This window comes from Balearica regulorum, chromosome 7 (genome assembly GCF_011004875.1).
Source record: "Balearica regulorum gibbericeps isolate bBalReg1 chromosome 7, bBalReg1.pri, whole genome shotgun sequence".
In the NCBI taxonomy this organism is placed as follows: Eukaryota; Metazoa; Chordata; class Aves; order Gruiformes; family Gruidae; genus Balearica; species Balearica regulorum.
The window spans coordinates 36,449,529-36,469,847 of NC_046190.1; the positions used below are offsets into that span (position 1 = coordinate 36,449,529).

Sequence of the window (20,319 nt, forward strand, 5' to 3'; positions counted from 1 at the left end):
AGTAAATTGAAGCCTCTCAGAGCACTGCTGGCTATCCAGTTACGGGGTGAGACCCTGAGACTTCTCAGAGACTTTGGAGCCCCTCCGACATGGGTGCTGGAGGCACCTCACTGCTGCTGTATGAAGTGTACCAATACAGAAGTGAGGTCTTCGCTCCCTGGCAGATGAGTGGTGTCCATCTTGCTGGAGTGGCTGTCCCCAGCTGCCTGCCCTGCTCTCTTGGCACCGTGTCACTTCCTCAGCTTGCTGCCTGGTGTATTGCTTAAACTGAAATGCTGCTGTGAGCAAGGCAGCTGAGGTACCAGCACACGTGCTCTCCTAGGAGGGCAACTGCTTGGGGTAACACCTTACATCCCTGCCACTAACTGGGGCAGAGTGCCTAGTCTCCCAGCTTCAGTCTGTCACAACTTCTGTGTCCCCAGCACTAGTCAAGAGGGTTTTATGCAATGAGTTTGTGCCTCTCTACAAAATTACCGGGATAAAACTCTTGCAGTCACAACAGCTGGTGATCAGGGAGTGATTTCTAGCGTGGACTCCAGTAAACTGCATAACTGGGAGCAGAACTTGGAGGCAGGAAAGCAGTCCCCTAGCCCCACTTGGGACTGGCACATCCACAATGACAGGAGGATGTCCAGGCATTTGCACATCCAGTTTCAATATTAGTGAAGCCTGGCCTGCATTTCCCTGGGCACCTGACGGTTGTCTGGGGTTTCCACTGTGTTCTTGGGGTGACCAGAGCCAGCCTTAGCTCTTGCAATGACATCTCATATGTCTGCCTGAATTAGCCTTGCAAAAAATCCACAAATCTTTCTTGATCTGTAGGGTCTTGATGGCCCCACTGGAGAGAAAGGCGAACGAGGTGACCAAGGAATGCCAGGACCGTCAGGATTGCCAGGTCCCATTGGACTTCCAGGATTGACAGTAAGAGTGAAAAAGACAGGGTGCTCTTTCCTGCTTGGCAGAGAGAAAACAGCGTAGAGCAACACACAAGGGTTCGCTTCCCGAAGTGCTGAGTATCTTGGGAGCCTCAGACCCCTGCCCCTTAGTTAGGTGCTTAGGTGTCACTAAATGTCCATCAGGTCAGGTCTCCGGCAGCGGGCAAGGGCCAGCTGGGCATCTGCTCCCATTGCAATCTGGAGGTGCTGGGCTGTGGCACCTGCCCGCAGAGCCTGCGTGGCTAAGTCAGCCGAGATGCCTGGTTTGCTGGCAGCGTGGTGCCATGGCCGACTCGCTTGCCGCGCTCCCTGCCTTAGAGGCTGGAGTGCACGAGATAGGCGTACAGGATGCTGTTGGGGAAGGGCAAGCAAAGCCCTGTGGCGCTCCCCTCGCACAGCCAGGAGATACCACTCCTGGAGGCCTCCTTCTTTGTAGGGCGTCTCCTCTGGAAGCAGGGGTGCGCAAGAGCTGCAGGTGAGCTGTGGCATACGTGGTATGTTCGCACCTCTCCTTTGGGGAACTGCTGCTTGTCAGCACACGGGTGGTTCACTGGCAGCTTCTGATGGAGTAAGACTCCAGAGTGCAGCTGGTGGTGACAGGGTCTGTTGTGTGCAGGGAGAGAAGGGCGAGCCTGGGGAGCATGGTGACAAAGGAAATCCAGGAGAATCGGTAGGTCACCTTTCTTATTTTCCTTCTGCAATTTCGGCAGTAGGGGAGGGATGATTTGGCAGCAGTGTTGCTGAAAAACCAGCACGTCCCACCCTCTTACGACTCACCCTTCATTGAGGACAGCAAGCTTCATCTTGTGGGACTGAATTGCCAGCCCACCTAGCTCCTGGTGCCCTACTTTTCCCTTACACAAGAATGATCTAGCTCACGACAAGCAATCAATAATGAGTGCCTAGGGAAAAAAGATGATCATGGAAAGCCTAAGAAATATTTTCTTTGGTGTTTGCAGTGAAAGCATTTCCTCAACAATACTTGCATGTATCTACATATACACATCTAATTGTCAACAGATTTTTGGGGTCATGAATTTGTCTGTTCTCCCCTCAAAGCTCACCCCTAGCTTTTGTACCACCTGCAGCAAGGAGTCCCACAGGCTATCAGTACACTCCTGCCCGTGTGGAGCCAACCACCTTCTTTCCTATCTTTTTGAACCAGCTGCTAGCTGTTGACCTTATGCCTCCTTGCAGGAACAGTGGTAGAGTAGTAGAAGTGGGCCTTTTTTGGGGGGGGGGGGGGGAAACCACTGCTCTCCTTCCTCCTAAATCTCTGCAACTGCTGCATAACTCTCCCCAGAGTCCTGCTGCTGCTTCTCAGCCACTCTGTCCTGGATTGCTGCTGCTTCCTAACGTAGTCCTTAGGGGGAATCCAGGTTTCCAAGCCTGTTAGAGCTCAACTGTAACCTGCCTCCTCTCTCAGCAGTTCCCCTTCACCTTCAGTGGGCAGCAGATTATGATGGTGACTTTTCTTGCATTGCTTTCTAGATATCTGGCCCCCCTGGACCCCAAGGCCCACCAGGACCTCCAGTAAGTTTTGAGTGTTTCACCTGAGGAGCAAGGCACTAGGAATGAAGATAGAGCGGGAAGTGGCTGGGGAGGATTCTGGGCAGAAACACTGCAGTGTTGAAACAGGAACATGCTTAGTATCACTTCTAAAACCACCCCCCCCAGGGTAGGTCAGAGCTATGATGGGCTGGGTAGGTAAAGAGAGAAGGTTATGTTAGTCTGAGATGAAAGGGAAGACAGTAGCAAGAGGGGATGGATGAGATTAAAGGGATCAACTGCAGAAATGGTCTTAATAGCAAGCCTGGCCCATTGCCAGGTTGTTCTTAGTGAGAGCCGCCTCATTACCAGATGAGAACAGTACATGAAGTGCCCGTTATACAAATAAAGAGGCCTCTGGGCTAAGCATTTGTGCCCTCTGTGTGTCAGAAAGCGCAAGCTCCGTGCTGCACATTGAACCGGGATACCTGGATTTTGAAAGACATCCTTAAACGTGACTCATATTTTGTCTCTCATCCCAAATATAGGGTCTTCAAGGCCTCCCAGGACCAAAGGTAAGGGTGCAAAACATTACATCCTGAAATTCTAGTAGACTCTCCCAGGTGCAAGAATTTTTCAGGCACAGCTTTCTAGCTTGCAAACGTTATGTACCGTCTTGGTAAGAGGACAAATACTTCTGAATATTTTCTTGAAGGAAATGGATTAGCAGCTCTCATTTTAGGACCCAGGAAACTTGTAATTTTCTCCAGTTTTTGCCCAGAGAAGTGGGAAACCACTGGCCCTTGGAAATCTTCCCATGAGAACATAGTTGAAATCTTTGTCTGAAGGGTGAAGGTCTGTAGAGCAGGATGGACAGCTTGTCATACAATCCTAAGTAACTGAGTTCTAGCTTAAAATTAGCCAGGTTCTGTACCCTGTAAATTAGGCTGTAAAGCCACTCAAGAAATTCACTGTTCACAGATTGGAAAATGTGCGAAGTGTCTTAATTCTTCTGGTTACGCTTAGTATTTTGCTACCAGTGCTATTTGGGTGCTAAGGGGGATGGTATATTTATCTTGATTCATCTTTTCTCCAGGTGTTGATCAGAGATAACAGTTAACTGGTTTTGCTTGTCTGTAACTCACTAGCCATTGCTATAGAGTGTCTGGGAAATTTCCATAAGGTGCAGTTGTCTTTGGAATATGTGCCAAACAAATGCAGGTGAAAGTCTTGCACAGCACAGACTGGATTATAGGCAGAGGAAGTACTGCACCAGTTTCTCCTTGAACAGAGGATCCGTGTAGACTTAATTAGCAGGTGCAATGAGAAGTCCCGAATGTGGAAGATTTTGTTCCATCCCTGTAATTTGTAATAAGTCTTTTTGTAACGAGGCTTTCCGTAGTGGCGAGGAAGAGAGTTTTATACCCTTTGCAGGCATGTCAGAAGTAACTAACTCTTCCAGGTATGTGCCCGAGCCAGATAGTGTTGTAGGGCAGTGACGCACGGCTGTGTGGAAACTGGAGCGCTGGCAGAGTGAGCCAGCAATGTGCTGTCCTACAGTTGTAGAAGGGTACGGCAAGCAGGCTACTGTTTCTGTGCAAACTTGGTTCTTCTGACACTTCAGTTTCCAAATGCAGCCAAGACAGTATTTTAAAATGCTTTATGAACAGGAGTGTGAGGGGGAAGAGGTTTGGGTTGCATTTTGAATTTATTAAAAAGGAATAGTTTGTTTAATACTGTTTTATAGTTTATAATACAGAATTTAAAAAAATACCAGTCAGAAAAGGAATGATGAATTTTTCCCCAAATTTTGAAATTGATGCCTTTGCATCTACAAAAGTCTTTCCAAAAATATTTCAGTATGATTTTATTTTTTTTCCCACCAAGCTTATAGACACTTGTCATTCACTTCCAATGAACCCCCATCTTAGAACGTAAACCCACGCTATCAGATAACTTCTGGTTACTTCTATTTACCTGACACTCCCTGCAATAGCAAGGGAGAGCAACACAGAAATGAGCTCAGTTCACCTTTGACCATCTTTACCCTCTGGGCCTGAATCTCCTCTTACTGTCATTGACTTAAAAAAGACGCTCGCACCGAGGTCATTTGACTTGATAACTGGTTTTCTTCAGACTGGGCTGAGAATCAGGCTGAAGCTTTGCTCCGCTGCCTCTTGGAGTGTCTCTGCTGCTTTGGCACTCTCTGAATGGAGGAATGTTTGTTATATAAGCAGTGTTACAGTGGGTTTATTTTCTGCTCCATCCTTCCTTTAGGGGGAAGCGGGGATTGATGGAATGAAAGGAGAGAAGGGTGCCCAGGGTGAAAAAGGAGACAGAGGGCCACTGGGATTACCCGTAAGTATCCAGGAAGCAAGCAGCACTTCACAAGCCAAACTTGTATCAGCTGTAAAAAGATCCCTCAATAGGAGACGCACGCAGGGATTTGATATGTAAAGTCAAAGAAAGAGATGATCTATAAATAACTGTGCCTTTGCTTTTTTAAACTTAAAGCCTCAATTTCTGTACAGAACCTTCATCTTTTAGATGTATTAAATAGATCAGCGATTGCTTTAATTCTTCCTGCTTCTGGCAGGATTGGGAAAAACAAGCAGTAGCTTTCCTGTGGGCTCTTTGCACTTCAGGGCAACACGGCAAGAGCAGAAACAGAAGTCAAAAAGACATGAAAAGGAAACGTCTTCCCAGCAGTGTGTCACCTGGGCCAGGCTTTGTACAGAAGATTGGTGGATCTGAATGCGTCCAGCTTCTTCACTAGACAGTACTTTCCTATCACTTCTGCAACAGAATCGATGCTTTACCTGATGAGGTCAAAGCCTGCAACGTTCCCTGCTGTAGGTGAACACAGTCACACTAGACTAGTGTTAGTGCACCGCTTAGCTTAGCAGGGAGGAATTTGGGCAGAATTATGAAGAAGCTACAGGAGCTTTAGAACCTGAAGCTCTTTGCTCACATCTGTTAAAAGTGTCTTCACCTGCTGCCTGACACTCAGCTGAGAGCCAAAAATGAATTAGTGGTAACTCAGTCCCTAGTTGCTCTACCAGCCCCCAAGTTCTCCCCTAATAGAAAGCACTTGCTGAACTTACTGCCTGGAAACAAGCACCACAAAGCGCATCTTGTATACCGTGTGACTTTGTCAGCCTCTGTTCGATCACCCAGATCCCTTGTCCCCAACTTTGGCTGAAATGTGTGTGTCTTTGTTTGTAAAATGTTTTCCTCTTTTAGTTGTGCTACACAGCAGTTACCTTCCAGGGTCTGGATGCATCTCACCTAACTCTAGGCATTTAAGTGAGCTCATCATGAGTGTATTTGATATCGTGGCTCTGTGCAGAGCCCGTGGGGAGAAAGTGATGCTTTTGGAAGGCTCAAATGCAAAGGATTGTGCTTCAGAAGTACAACCCCCAGTCCCCATTTTGCCCTGAGAAATGCAAATGGAAGCTTTCTGTGTAAATTGTTATGCTCTGAAGTCTGTGTGGTTTCAGGACAGGGGAAGGAGGTCCCTGTGACAGTCTGAGCGGAAGGTGCCCCAGCAACTACCCTGACAAGCTCATTGGTGTGGCAGGGAATGTGCTAGCTGGTTCTGCTACAGCAGCAAGCCCTGTGAGAAACCAGGGTCCCTTGACTTTTCACATAACTCTTCCTGAGCTGTGGAGGGGGGAAGACTAGCTCAGAAGTGTCCTCTTAGAAATGTTTTGTGTATATCAGCTGGCCAACTAGGAAGCACAGTTACTGAGCTGTTAGTAAGATCAGAGAGATATTATGGACCTTGGGTCCCTCCTCAGGGCTACCTAACTCTCTTCATAAGCTTTTCTGTGCCTGATCCAGTGTGTTTTCAGCCTGTCAAACTAAATGCAGTTGTATTAATAAGTGCCAGATAGGTACCAAAATATTTCAAAGACAGACTGTACAATTCCACAGCTGGATGTGCTGCTGCTTCACGTGTGACCTAGGGCTTGACATCATACCAGGCTTTTCAGCACGTTTCAGCACTGATTGTCTGCAGTAGCCTTGGGCTTCTCTGTATGGCCAACAAGCTGAGAAATTTGTCATACTCCAGTGGAGGAAAAGTCAGTATTTTGTACTAATATTCTACTTAAGTTTTCTCTCAGGACCTGGGTTTCTTGGTAGGAACTCGAACTGCTGATGGCTCAGCACTGCTTGCAAATGCCTTCGTGACCACAGGCCTTCGAGCCCCTGAGACTTGTGTCTCATCTGTGTTGCCCAGCCTGCCACTGAGGCAATGCAGGTTTCAGCTCTGCTGTCACACTGGACCTTTCATCACCTGTCACAGAACAGCTTCTTCCTCAGGGGTTTTCTTAGTGGCACCAAGAGAGGGAAACTTGTGTTCTTAAGGGGATCTGAAAGTTGCAGGTCAACATTATATGTATTCAGTGTTTGTATGTTTTTGTTGGTTTGCTTGTAAGTACCATCGCCTGTCCTCGAGATCTTAATTTTTGTTTATTGCAAGCATATGTTTGTCCCAAGTCACTGCTTCACTCACCTCTCCCCTCCCCTCTCCTTTCCCCCTCACCCTCTCCTCTTGCCTTGTTTTTGTTAACCCTCCCCCGTCTGTTCAGGGTGCTTCAGGTTTAGACGGCAGGCCTGGACCACCGGTGAGTTCCGTTTCTCCATTACCCTACGTTCCTCCTCCCCAGTATCGTGATTTGTCTTGTCTCTTCCACCAGAGTCTTGTTTACACCAGAAATAACCTTCTTTTCCCCAAAGCAGGCTTGGGGGGGGGGGTGTTTAAACTTAGACTGAGAATTGATGTCACTTGTCTTTTTTTTGACGCTGCGAGTCTGTCTGGATCCTGGGATCACAGCCTATCTGCTCCCCTTTATCTCAATAACAAGATGAATTCAACATCTGCATGGTTCCATGATGCTCTGTTCTGCTGTGCTCTTTATCCTGAGGGGTCTCCGTCCTGTCATGCTCCGTGGTAGCCTTGCTTGCCACCTTTTCACAACAGTAGCTCTTCAGTTTTGTCTCAGGCATAATAACGCCAGTGTGTTTTGTCCTGTGAGCAAAAACCTTTGTGCCTTGTTGTCACACGTGGCACTTCAGGCTGTGTTGCTGTGGGTTGTAGGTATGCTCAAGGTATTTCCCTATAGCCTGGGAAGCATCTCACCACGAGAAGCTGCATGTAAAAGACCTTCTGCCAGCAGTACTTGGCTGTTCACCTCTCAGCCACAGAATGCCATGTAACTTCAGCAGCTCTGCATGTGCTTTCCTTTGTCCTGGGGGTGGTGGGGTGTGTTCCGGTCTATACATCTGAGAGGTAGTGACATCTAGTAGTGGAGCAGGGAGGTACAAGATTCCCACCTCTTGTTGCTAACTCACTGTGAGATCTGAAGGAAATAAACTCCCTGTGCCTAAACTTCTCAGTCTGTCAAATTCAGAATGGGACAAGTAATGCTAACCTGGTTCTGCAAACCATTCTGCTATTATTGGGTAACTGCTGTTAAATAAGGGCCAAAGATATTTAATCCCTCTTGGGAAATCATGCATCACCCATGTACAATCCATTTGGCTATTTAAAAAGAGTGACTGGAAATAATGCGGCTGCTCTATAACTTCTGAACACAAGCTGATTGGCAGCTTTTACACTCACTTGTTTTGGGAAATTGTAGATTTAGTTTTATAAATGTGCAGGTGTGATCTCAATGCATTTCATGGCACTAAGTGAGCTTAAAATGATGTACATGTGCAGGCAATTAAGATTTCCATGATGTGAACTCCTGTGCATGGATCTAAGGAGAGTCCGATTTTTCTCACTTCCTTCACTGCCTTGAAGTTGTGTGCTGCATGAACTACTTTTCCACTTGTTTTCTGCAGATCTTAATCTTGTCTGAAAAGCTCTCCTGATCTATGAGAGTCATCCTGCTCACATTGTAGGGGTTACTTTAGTGACTAAGGATTGCAAGCTCGCATTAAAAAGTGCAAGACCCTTTTCCTAAAGGCTGTTAGAAAAAGACTTCCCTGTTCCAGAAACCTCCTCCTTTGTTCTCCCCAGAAGGTAGGTCATGGGCCTCAAAAGTATCCCTTCGTTGAGGCTCCACAGAGGAATTGCAGGTCAATACCTGAATGGTTAACAAAGTTCTTGCCAATCTAAAAGGTGAGGAAGGTAAATGCCTACCTATACTGTGTAGTTAGTACTACACGCTGTAAATCTGGAGGCTATACTTTATCTAGACTGCAGAATGTGGTCTGGGAGAGTTGTAAGAGACCCTCCAACAGGGAATGCTCCACAGTTCAAGGAGTCTATGCAGAGCTGAAGATGCCTGAATCTTTTTCTTAGTGGGAAGGACTATTGCCTAACTGCTGTATTGCCCATGTTAAAGACAAGCATTGATTGGGTTAATTTCCCAAAACCCAAGCAAGTCTCAGCAGTACTGGGAAGTAAGTTTGGTTTGCTAGTGGGAGATGGCCCGTGTCGAAGGGTTAGCAAAAAGCCTGGGTTTTCCTGTTAGCATAATTGAGTTCCTTGTGGAGTGACATAAATGGCGAAAAGGGAACAGAGGGACCGGGGTTCTTAGTTTGCATCTTGTATGTATGCATCTGCATTCATCTCTGCAGCATGGTGTCCTACAGCTTGCATGACTGGCTGCCTGCCACCAAGTAACCAAACTCTTTTGTTTGTTGCACAACTGACTCCAGGGAGGTGGGGGGAGAAAATAAGGAAATAAAGAGAAAGAAAAGAAAATTGCTTATCATGCATCTACATGGCCTTTATTCTGCTACAGCTTTCAGTCTTGTCTGATATAAACTAGAGAGAAAAAATTCTCTCCTGTGGAAGTGATAGAAAAGTCTGCAGCAACAATTGTTGAGAGCTACAAAATTAAAAATAAGGCTGTGTAAAATGGTGCTGGCGTGATGTAATGTAGCAGTTCCCATGTTCTTCAAATTGCCTATAAAAATTGCTTCGCATCCATCGCCACCAACACTGAAAGCTGTAGTGGTGCTAGATGCCTTCCACCACCAGACTGCCCTTCCCAGCTGTGCATTTTCCTAAAGGAGCAGCAGTGTCTCCTGGCTTTAACGAGGCCCTAGAATAAAAAAATGTCCTGATGTGTTTTCCTTCTTACAACTACAGGGTACTCCAGGACCAATTGGGGTTTCGGGACCAGCAGGACCAAAAGGAGAAAGGGTGAGTTTGCTTCAGAACTGACCAGCGCGCTCTAACTTCTTTGAAGATACCATGGTTCTCTGGGATGGAGAAGCTCTACGGTTTTTCTAGAGCTGGAATTGCTCTCTCCTTGTGCATATAAGACCCTCAGCTGGGCCTGTTTTGATTTTTTTTTTTAGTATCTTATCCTTGGGGATGATAGGTGTTTAGGTGCTTTTTAGATGATTTTTAGGTGCTTTGAAATGCTTCTTTTTTTATATAGTGCTGCCTGTTGGTACTGAATAGGAATGTAACAATTTCTATTTTTTTTTGTCTCTGTTTCAGGGCAGTAAAGGAGATCCTGGAGTTGTAGGACCAATGGGGCCAGCAGGGCTTCCTGTAAGTATGGGAGTACTAGGGATTTGTTACCTGCAGTGCCTGTTTCCTTGCTGCAGTTGATAGCTTAAGATGCTGCTGTAATACAACATTTGCAATTTTGGCTAGGTTAGGTGTTAAAGAACCAAAGTTACAACCTTACGTATGCTGTGGGAGGAACAGAAAGAGCTTGGTAGCTTCAGAGCAATGATTGAGGGAGGTGGATGAAACTGAAGGGAAACTGTTAATTCATCTTGGTTCTCACACTACCAAAAGAAGCTGTATGGGACTCCCAGGACAGGTATCTCAGTCGAAAATGCCGCTTTTGAACGCATCTGCTCTGTTTGCATTCCTGCGGCTTGGATGCCTGCCTTCCCCCTGTCTGAGGGGGCCCTGTCTTGTCATTGCAGTGGCAAAGCTACCTTCAGTCAGGTTACTTCTGCTGCCCGGGATTACTTTTTGCAAAACGGGGCCAGCGTTGGAAGTCTAGTTTTATGTAATTATGGAGCTGCTTTGTTGTTTAACATAAAAAAGGAAGTTTGCTGCTTCCCCCCCCCCCCCGGCCCCGGGACTGCATTCTCTAAACTAGTTTGTTTTTATCCAAAGAACCCCTAGAGTAGTAGTAGTGGTGTTACAACCTGGATGGCCTAATGGAGGTAAAGAGGAGGTTGTCTGCTGGAAAAGTTTTTGTTTTTGTTTTTTTACCGTAGAGCAATTGGTACAAATGGGAAAAAACCCAAAGTCCTGGGCACACATTCTGTTTTTTTGAGTGGGAATACAATGGGGCCTACTCGTTTCAAAATACTTCTTCTTGTGTTGATGTATTTCAGGGTTTACAAGGTCTACCTGGTGACAAAGGAATCCGGGTAAGTTACCAGGCAAACTTCTTGTATTTAGTTACTAACATCTTCATGTAGTGACAGACCTGCTAACTCCTGAGCAACCTCAAGTAACTGGCTTGTAATTCTGTCTGCTAGACCTTCACATCAGTAACTTTACCAACTTGTATTTTAGATGATGATACCTGTCGCTTGTGTAATCACCCAGGACGTCGTGGTACATCTATCTGAAAGCTATAGGAGGGATTTTCTAATGTGTTCATTGTTGTCATAGCTCTGTTCTCACTGAAGTATGGGACTTCACGTGTAGTAGAGTTAGGCCAACGTGGCAAGCTTTAGGAAATCCTGCTCATACATTTACTGATGTGTGTAGGGCTTCCCATGAGAACTGACTGAGGTGGAGCCATTAAATCTTATTACGTTACTTTTACATTCCCCCTGAAGCACGAAAAAAAAGGTTGCCCTCTAGCAAATGATCCTCCAGAGAATTTGGAAGATAGACATTTGGAAAAGATAAATTAAATTTGCCTCAGAATCAGACATGAAGTCTCCTCAGGCATTGTCCTGAATGGATATGATGGTTGGGTCAAAAGCAGTAACATGAACGGCTGCTTTTCTGTCATACCACCTGTGTTAGATAAACATTATTAAACAGTGCATGTTGAGAAGCTCCCTGCTTTTTCGTCAGGTTTTCCACAGCATAAGGAATTTCTTGCCTGTTAAGGCTCTGAGTCTTTTTGATAAAACCAGTTGAGATCTATAGTTGAATATCATTTATATTTAGAAATATAAATGACTTCTGGATTAGAGTCTCTGTAAGATTACAATTGTATAAATATGTCAAGCAGTCCAATATAGTACATGTGTATGTTTTCATGCACGTACTCGCACATACACTTTCTCTTCTTAAGACTCTGGTATTGCCTAAGTTTATCTGAAAATGTAGAGTTTTTATAGTGCATGTGCCCATGCAGTGATCTCATTATATGAGTTTGCTTTTGATACATAGTGAGTGTTCTCTGTCCTTTATCTACAACGTATTTCTGACCTTACTCTGCACAGAATGGGCAGTTTTGGAAAGCAATAGCCAATTGGCATCTTAAACTAGGGGAGAAAGGTCCAAGTTTCCTGGGAGCTCTAAAGTTCTCCCCTTTTTTAATCATTGCATTTCTGGCTTTGCTTCTTAACTTCCTCTTCACTAAGATGTGTTTTGTTTCGTTTGTGTGGCTTCTAAACAAAAAATAACTTTAACAGAATTGCTAGACTTTTTCAGTTGGTTTTTAAACTGGGTATTTTAGTTATATTATTTAAAAGAAGGATCTTTTATTAGCTCTAGATAGGACTTCTCTGAGCTCTCACCTAAAACAAAAAAAAAAAACCTGGGAGAAACTGTACTTCCTTGTAGAGTTGGAAAGGATGAGTGGGAAGTTTTTTCTGGCCCCTTGAAGCATGCATGCACGCACTTTGCCTCACTACAACCAATATTTTGAAATGAAAAAGTGTGAGAAACTTGAAATGGGCAAGTGCAGCATCTCTGCAGGTGGGATCTTAGAAAATGCCACTTTTCCCACTGAGCTTTTGTACAGGGGCTTCCCCTCACCCCTGCCCCTCTTAAAAAATTGCAAACAGGTCACTGCTACTTACAGGGGTTGAACAGCACAGTTTTGGTGAGTCTCCTTTATACAGTTGTTTTGTCTGAATGCCTCCATCCCTTTGAAGTCACTAGAGACACCTGACAAGCGCCATTTTAGCAGAGCTGGACACAGTGCCGGTTCCCAGGATTTGCCCTGCAAACCCAGGTCCCCCCTGCAGTGGGACACACGGCGTCAGAACCTCCTCAGAAGTGCGGGACAGTCTCTCCCAACTGCTGGCAAAGCTACGGTGGCAGTTCAGCCAGGAGACTTCAAAAAAAAAAAAGCTGTGAAGGGAAAGAGAAGGCAACGCTCCGCTTCTGGCCTGTTCTACAGGGGGCTAGGGTATAACATCCGCCTCTTTGGAAGCGGGAGACGTGTTCACTTGAACATTGGCAGTATGTGTAACGCTTTAATATGAAGATTTTTCAGCATTGAGCACGTGAAAAATGAGGATGCACTTTGTTAAGCTCCCAAATAGTTTGCCAAAATCCTCTCTGTTACTTTAGGCAGAGCAGTGCTTTTCAAATCCCAAAACGCTGCTGCTGCCTTTTGTTGGGTGTGGGAGTACGGCGTAGCTGCGCCCAGGGACAGGCAAAGACAGTATCGTGGCACCAGGTAGCAGCGGGAGCAGATGGCTGTTCATGTAACCCAGCTGAAAAAGTGTAAACCCTGCACTTGTGCTACCAAGCTGATATCTTTGCTGTTATTTTAATGCCTGTATGTTTTTCTTTCTTGTGTGTATGTGCGTCTTCCTCGCTCCTACAGGTCCACCTTTGTCCCCTTTATCCCTTCCTCCTCTTCCGCCTTTCTTCCTGGTTCCTTCCTCCTTCCTCCAGAGCAACCCATGCCGCATTTTCCTGGATTATCCTCTCTGTTCCAGTGCTTGGTTCTGGGTGACTTCTCCTCATTGTGTTCCTCTCCCATCCATTTCTCTTGCCAGCTTTGGGTTTAACGCTTTTTTTAAAAATAAACAGCAACCTGTGCTGTCTCATTTTATCCCTTAATTCCTTTAACCCTCCCCACAAGGACCCTAAATTCAATTCCCTGTGCAGCAGCCCCTTCCCCTCTTTATGCTCAGCAGCTTGGAGATTTTCCTCTGTTAGACAGATTTGGTATAGATAGAAGTCAACTACCCATGCTGTGCCTTGCCTTGGCTGACCTACTACAGGTGGGGTGTATCCTCCTTTGGTGAGGAGGGGTGTTCCCTGCGGCTGGTCTGCATTGACCTAATGCTGCCCCTCCACGGGAGAACAAGGCTCCTCTTTTGGTTATGAGGGTTGTGTTTGGGGTTTTTTTTTGAACTTCTTTCCCTCCTGCCCTGGCTCTGGTGTAACTGAGCCTGGAGCCTGTGGAGAAATTGTAATACCAAACCTGCCCCAGGGTTGGTCCCTTGTCTCACAGGTTTTTCTGGGGCAGCGCTACTCGGAGCACCCCAGAGGACATCCATCTGTGCAGGCTGTCAGGGCTGCGTACTTCCTTCCTTCTCCGGGCCTTTTCTATTTAGCAATGTTGACGCACCCCAGTGCACAAACCACTGTAAGACTCAGGCAACTGCACTCATTTAAGTTAAACCTTTGCTGCTCTGGGATACAGAAGTAATTTTACATCTTAGAAAAAATAAAAATAAACCCCCACAAAACCCCCGCAGCTTTTAAGGAAAATCTAGCAAGCCCTGGTGGCAAACAGTGTTCATTAAGCAGTTTAAGGGAAATCTTCTAAAAACACTCCTATGAGTGAGAATCTCTTTAAGAATGAGAATTCAGAGTGGTAAGAAAAGTACAATCAAGCCAGGGAATCTGTGCCAGGGGTGCCTTCCTACTAGAGCAGGCGAGCCTGTGTGGGGCTCTCTGAGGCACTGGGCACCTAGGGCCACCCCGGAGCTCCTGTGGCGAGGGGAGACCCTCCTGGCCGGCTGGGGATTGAGGTGCAGGAGCATTTTCCCATCCTGCATGTCCAGGGTCAGCCAGTTCTTAGAAGGTGCCTCTCTCTGAATGTATACTATGCTGAATGTACAGGAAGCCTGGAGGAGTAATCTCCTCATGGTGGTACTGATGGAGGAGGAGTAGCGCTGTCTGTAAAGTTCAGAGACAGTGTGGGATTTTAGCAATGGCCAATGTGTTTATGCAGCTAAGCGACGGGTTGTTTTTTTCACTTAACATCTCAAAGGGAGATTTCTCTTCTTTTAAAATGTTTCCTAAATGTTTATCTTTTTTTTTTTCAAACTGTCGCTGATGTTTGTTTGAAATGGATGATCCTAAAGCTTTTGTGTATTCTTTTTTTCTTGGACTAAACTATTATTTACAGGGGGAGAGGGGCAAGAAAGGCTCTAGAGGGTCTAAAGGGGATAAGGGAGACCAAGGAGCACCTGGATTAGATGCACCCTGTCCGTTGGTATGTTCTGTTTCATCAAAGGTATTGTTTTAAGATTTGTTGATGGGGAAGAAAGAAGGAAATCATAACATAAATAACGGTCTTGCAAAAGTACAATGCTGGAACAAGGCTCAGTCTGGTTCCCACTGCAGTTTTATGGCAAAGCTGCTTTCTCCAGTGGGGAACCCCGACCCTTTGAGCAACCCGGCTTTGAGTGACCGTAGTTATATTCCTTCCTCTTCCGGAGCCCGCCAAGGTTTGGGGTACATGGGGCTGTCCCATGTGCTGGGAGCCCAGGGCTTTCTCCTCCTGCGGATAGAGCCCTGTATCTCCTTTGCGGCTAGTTGTGGCTCTTCTCTGGAGATGTTTAATGTCATCGTGTCTACGTAATGGCAAAACCTGAATGCTGTTTTTCTTGCCGTGGGATAACGGCCAGCTGGTGTGATCGCCTGAGAGCAACACAGGGCACTCGAGCTGCATTACCCAGAGGGAAGACAAATCTCAGTTATTTTAAATGGGATATGTTTCTGTCAAAATATATTGTCTATGAATCTAGACAAATGAATAAATAGATGAAAATGTATACATTTTCATCTAAACTCATATGCTGCAGGAAACGCTGCCAAAAATCAGTAGTACTGCCATAAATCCCAGGAGTACTCGTGGGTTGTGCATCTAGAAATCCAGCTGCTGGGTTCCTCAGTGAGGATAGGGAGAACGAATGATTTCAGAATGGAGGAAATGCTGTTCCCATCCTCTCAGATTTAACTCGGAGAAGTTATCTCCTGACTCGTACATTACAGAAAAACAGAAAGGAAACTGTTACTGCTGATGACACAGACAAAACTAAAACCGAAAAAGTGGGCCATCTGTATTCTGGGTATGCAGCAGGGTGCCCTGCGCCAGTCCCAGCGGGGGGACTCGGCCTCTCCTCCCGTGACATGGAGGTGACTGGCGTTAACTGAAATAACGATAGTGGTTGATTTCATAAACAGGGTCTCCGAGGTTTTAAAGGCGAGAAGGGTGAGCCGGGGTTACCTGGGCTGGACGGCCTGGATGCCCCATGCCCATTGGTATGGCGTACCTTCCCTTTCCTGCATGCTCGTTTGCTTTTTGTATCCTGGTTGTTATTTTATTACCTCCAAATACCTGCATGCCCTAGAAACGTCCGGCAATTCCGTCCTTACCTATCTCCATCCTACCTTCCTCACACTGCTGTTGTCAGAAACGCCCTTCCCTTTATGCTGTGATTCGCGGCTGCTGTCAGCATTACTTTGTGGCATGAGGAAAAAGGTAGCGGGAATGCGAATTTATTTTACAGCGGCTTCGGTTCTTCCTTTGCCTTTGATTTGATGACTTTCAGTAGACTAACACATGAAGTGCCTCTGCACTGGCTTGGCTTTCTAGCAAGGAGCTGCAATGCTCATGTCCTTCATTAACTCTAATTTTAAGTGCTTGTATGTGGCTAGTGCAGCCTGATGCTGCTTGGTATTGCCTCAGTCACCCCATACGCGAAGATGACTGGAAAAAATAGTTGTCCTGTTAGCAAGCCCATGTGGAACATATTAATTGGACATTTATCTCGATTCCTATTTGTGACTCCCCCAAGTCCAGCTGGTACCCGTAACACCCAAGAAACTTGAATTTGGAGTTGTCTGTTTCCCAATACCCATCTTGTTCAAGTATTAAAGAATTCTCATCTAACCCAACTATTGTAGGACAAAAGTGTTCAGGAACATTTAACCTCAACTGGTTTGTGAGTATCCTGCCAAACATCACCAAGCTATTAATTTACTCCGAGATTTTCTGGAGATGTGTTTTTTGCTCCCTACAGCAGTCTTAACCAGTCCATAATACGTTGAAACTGGCATTCCTCTGCCCTTCAGCCCCCGTTTGGCATGACTAGGTTTGCTTGGGGGTGGTCACTCCAAGCTTTATGCTCACTTAAAGAGGTTTGATGCCATTTGCAAGGGGTGGGATATCAGATAGTTCACCTAGCTGGAAAAATGACTACCAAAGAAAAAAAATCCCACACCTAACCTTGGAAGGTTTCCTTGGTTTCCTGAGGAGGTTGCCTTGAAATTGCTGTTAAAAGCCTTCATTATTTGACCTTTGTGAAGAGCTGATGTTAGTTCCACCACTCCCTCCTTTGGGTGCTGCTGTTGTCTCTTTGGGGGCGGTGACAGTGACTGCTTGCAACGTCTCAGTCGCTGCTCTGTAAATTCTGGCTAACGGAAAGAAACTCTTCTGCCAAAGCCATGGGTGAAATAATACCTGCCCAGAACAGTCCACAAAGGAGAAAAAAAACCTGAGCCCTGTGTTTTGCCTCCCACCACTACGAGCCAGGTTTCTGTGGAGTAAGTTTTGGCTGAATAAAGCACCTGATTTCACAGGCGCAAGGATTCTACCAGTGCCCTGGCAGGCTACCTTTCTTTTTGTCTCTGCTCTCAGTTAGGATTCACCCTGCATGGCCCTATTAGAACGTACGCTTCTTTTCATACCTATTTTTGTTAAGGGAAACTTGCCAGAAAATCTGGTGAATTACAGATGCTGTTATTATTTTTTTTTTTATAAATAATGTTCTGGCATGCCAGCTAGCTTGGGAATGTGAACAAGCATGTTTTTTGATCCAACTAGGTTAAAAGCTTAGCAGCCAGCTGACACATCCATGTGTGTAACTTACAGAGGCCGTGAACTAACGCTTTACGCATCTGAGCTATGTGGAAGGAGATACTTGGTACTAATAAGCATGTCGTGTTTCCGTTCTCGGCAAATTCGCCTGCAACAAACACTTCCTTGTGACCCTGGTCTTCCTTTGATCCCTAAGCTGTAATTCCCTGGCCTCCCGTTGCCTCCCGTTCCTTCATGCACCTAACTTCCCACCTCCTCCCGTGCTGCACTACACCACTCATTCCTACCACCACCGATGTACCAATGGGAACACCACAATTTACCCACTAATTAACCCCTATTTCCACATAGCTGGGGGGGGAGGAAATATCACAAGGAGACCACAGTCTAAAAAAATGCATTCGAAAAGCAGTATGGTTGTGGCATCACAGCAACGTTCACTTCATCAGTCCCTCGAAAGTGCATCTTCTTTAAATAGTTTATTTCTCAATATGCTACTGTGCGTTTGCTTTTCTGTTTGGTTTTTTCCTTCCCCCTTCTCCAATGGGATGATGTGCACTGCAGATTTCTCACACAGTGCTTCAAGAAGTGAGAACTGAGTCACTTGAATGAAGAAATGCGTCTGCATCGTGCGTTGTGCAATTTAACTCCCTGCTCTTGAGTTTTCATGGGGAACAGCAATAGCCTACAAACCTGACATGCACACATAGCAGAAGTATTTGACTTCTCATGTCAGAGGTGTATCTCCTTACATCTGACTTCATTTCCTGCTCAAGAGCACCTTAACGTTGACATAATTTCCTGTTTTCTCACATCAAGTAGGGCTGCACTGAGATGGAATTAATGGCAGTAATTTATAAAAGCATTTCCCAACCATATGGTCTCAGTCTTTTAGTAGCACAGCCCTTAAAGTATCCAACCTTCTTCAACATTAATAATAAAAAAAATTAATAATCACACGCATGCCTTGGGATGCGTAGCCCCTGGTTGCAGAAGCGCCAGGGGATTTCCACAGAAATCTCACTGACTTTATTGAGGCAAAAGCCCCCTCTTAGGGAGTCAGCTGGGACATCCTCAACCAGCACAGGATCTGCCCAGCTGCTTGCCTTCCTCCTTTCCCTGGAGCAGGGTCTTCTCAGAGAGGGGACAATCCCTCACCTGATAAAGCAAACCCTTTCACAAACAGGGCAAAGGGGAAATGGAGGTTTTTTCCAGACGCTCCTCAGGACCCAAGATTAATGCTGCCCCTAGGGTTTGCTTACAACCTCGGCATTACAGAGTCAGGCCTGAGGACGTAGACCAGCCACCTCGTGCTTTTCGTTGCCAACCTCCTGCCATATTTTTCTAGCTGAATGGGACCTCCTGTGTTGCCCCTCTTCCTTCAGGGAAGCCTGGCTAAACACCTTCCTCATTGAGGAATGAGAACAAGCCTACGGACCTTTTGTACATAAGTTCCTTGCGTAGCTTGCAGGCAACCCCCCTCTTCAGCCCCGGCCTTTGCTTCAAGCTACGCTGGTTATGTCAGCCAGAAGTTGGGGTCACTCCAAAGGGGTGAGGAATATCTTTCAGACTATTCCTCCAGCCCTGGTTCAGACTGTTTGTTGCAGCTGTAATAGTTAACCCGCTCCTCCTTTCCTCAGTCTCTGCGCTATTTTCTGTGTCCTAAACTGCTATTTCATTGTCTGTTTTGCAGGGGGAAGATGGCCTTCCAGTTCAAGGCTGCTGGAATAAGGTAAGATAATCCTGGAAATGTTATGACTGCTGAGCTGGCAGCGCTACGGGTTCTGCTGCTGATTTTCTACGGGTCTGGCTAAAAGCAAAAGAGGTGTGGACGCGTGCATGGGATTTCCAGGGCTGTACCCCTGAGAAGTGCCACGGGAGGCTGGCGGAGCGGGGCAGAGGTTCACGGCTGGCCCACCTCCAGTGCCTGCTGTGCGTATTAGTGCCAAGTACTCCTGTCACAGTGGTAGGAGGGAAGTGGAGGTGGAGAGTCAGTCCGTCCTCGCTGCCCAGGGAAGTGAGAAGGATCTCTGCTGAGATCCAGCACCATTTCTTTTCTTCCCGGACACCCCGGAGCCAGCTTCCCTAATGCCGTCCCTCTGTCCTTCCATCCCATGAAGTGTCCTTCCCCCTGCTGAGCTGTCACTAACAGTGAATTGTCACTAACATCCATTTATGTTTTCTTTTGCAGTGATGATTCTAACCCTGGACTGGCCTCTGTGTGTTATTGTACATAGAATATTTATTTTTATACAGTGTTCAGCTCTGAAATGCCAAAAGTTATGCATTTTTACAAATTATCAAAAAGCTGCATATTTTTTGTACAGAAAATACCAGATCTCCCTTCTTCCCCCTTTGTCAGTTCTCTGTATAATTCTATGTCTGCATTATGCTTGTTTTGTCATGGAGTATGGCTGTAATATTTACATGATATTTGTGCACATATGATGAATATAGGAACTTAATAAATTATTGCATTAAAAGTGCCCAAAGGAACTGCCCTGTATAGATTTAAAGGTCATTTTCATTTTTCAAGCTGGAATCATTCAAGGCTATGTCAAAACATTATGTATTTTTTATTAAAGCGAAATATTAATAATTTTGGTGACTAAATTAAGGTATTGCTGGAAAAACTCACGGTAGCCACTATACACTGGGAACGTAGAGATGTCATGATTAATAATTACCAAACAAGGCCCATTTCCTGGTCAGATTTGGACAGCCAAGCTCCTCTGGATGCTGCTCCTTGGCCATGCAGGGACGGTAATGCCTTCCCCATGAGCTGTGGAGTTAGCTGGTACAAAGAGAATTTCAGTCTCTTGCCTCTGGCTAAGGTAGAGCACCTCCCATGAGCTGAAAAGAATAATAAATATAACAATAATAATAACACTAATAAATAGAATAGAGCACCTTCCATGAGCTGG

The 20,319-nt window shown here is 45.8% G+C and overlaps 1 protein-coding gene across 1 annotated transcript in view; it reads left to right on the top strand.

Annotated features, from left to right (window-relative positions):
* Nucleotides 1–20,004, top strand: part of COL13A1 (collagen type XIII alpha 1 chain) — a 59,829-nt gene extending 39,825 nt beyond the window's left edge. Inside the window, exons 32-43 of the mRNA XM_075758920.1 lie at nucleotides 823–921; nucleotides 1,552–1,605; nucleotides 2,427–2,468; nucleotides 2,972–2,998; nucleotides 4,701–4,781; nucleotides 7,019–7,054; nucleotides 9,535–9,588; nucleotides 9,892–9,945; nucleotides 10,752–10,787; nucleotides 14,699–14,785; nucleotides 19,089–19,127; nucleotides 19,587–20,004. Of these exons, the coding sequence (XP_075615035.1) occupies nucleotides 823–921; nucleotides 1,552–1,605; nucleotides 2,427–2,468; nucleotides 2,972–2,998; nucleotides 4,701–4,781; nucleotides 7,019–7,054; nucleotides 9,535–9,588; nucleotides 9,892–9,945; nucleotides 10,752–10,787; nucleotides 14,699–14,785; nucleotides 19,089–19,127; nucleotides 19,587–19,589 (612 nt within the window). The 3' untranslated portion in view covers nucleotides 19,590–20,004. The remainder of the gene's footprint in view (nucleotides 1–822; nucleotides 922–1,551; nucleotides 1,606–2,426; nucleotides 2,469–2,971; nucleotides 2,999–4,700; nucleotides 4,782–7,018; nucleotides 7,055–9,534; nucleotides 9,589–9,891; nucleotides 9,946–10,751; nucleotides 10,788–14,698; nucleotides 14,786–19,088; nucleotides 19,128–19,586) is intronic.
* The last annotated feature ends 315 nt before the right edge of the window (nucleotides 20,005–20,319 follow it).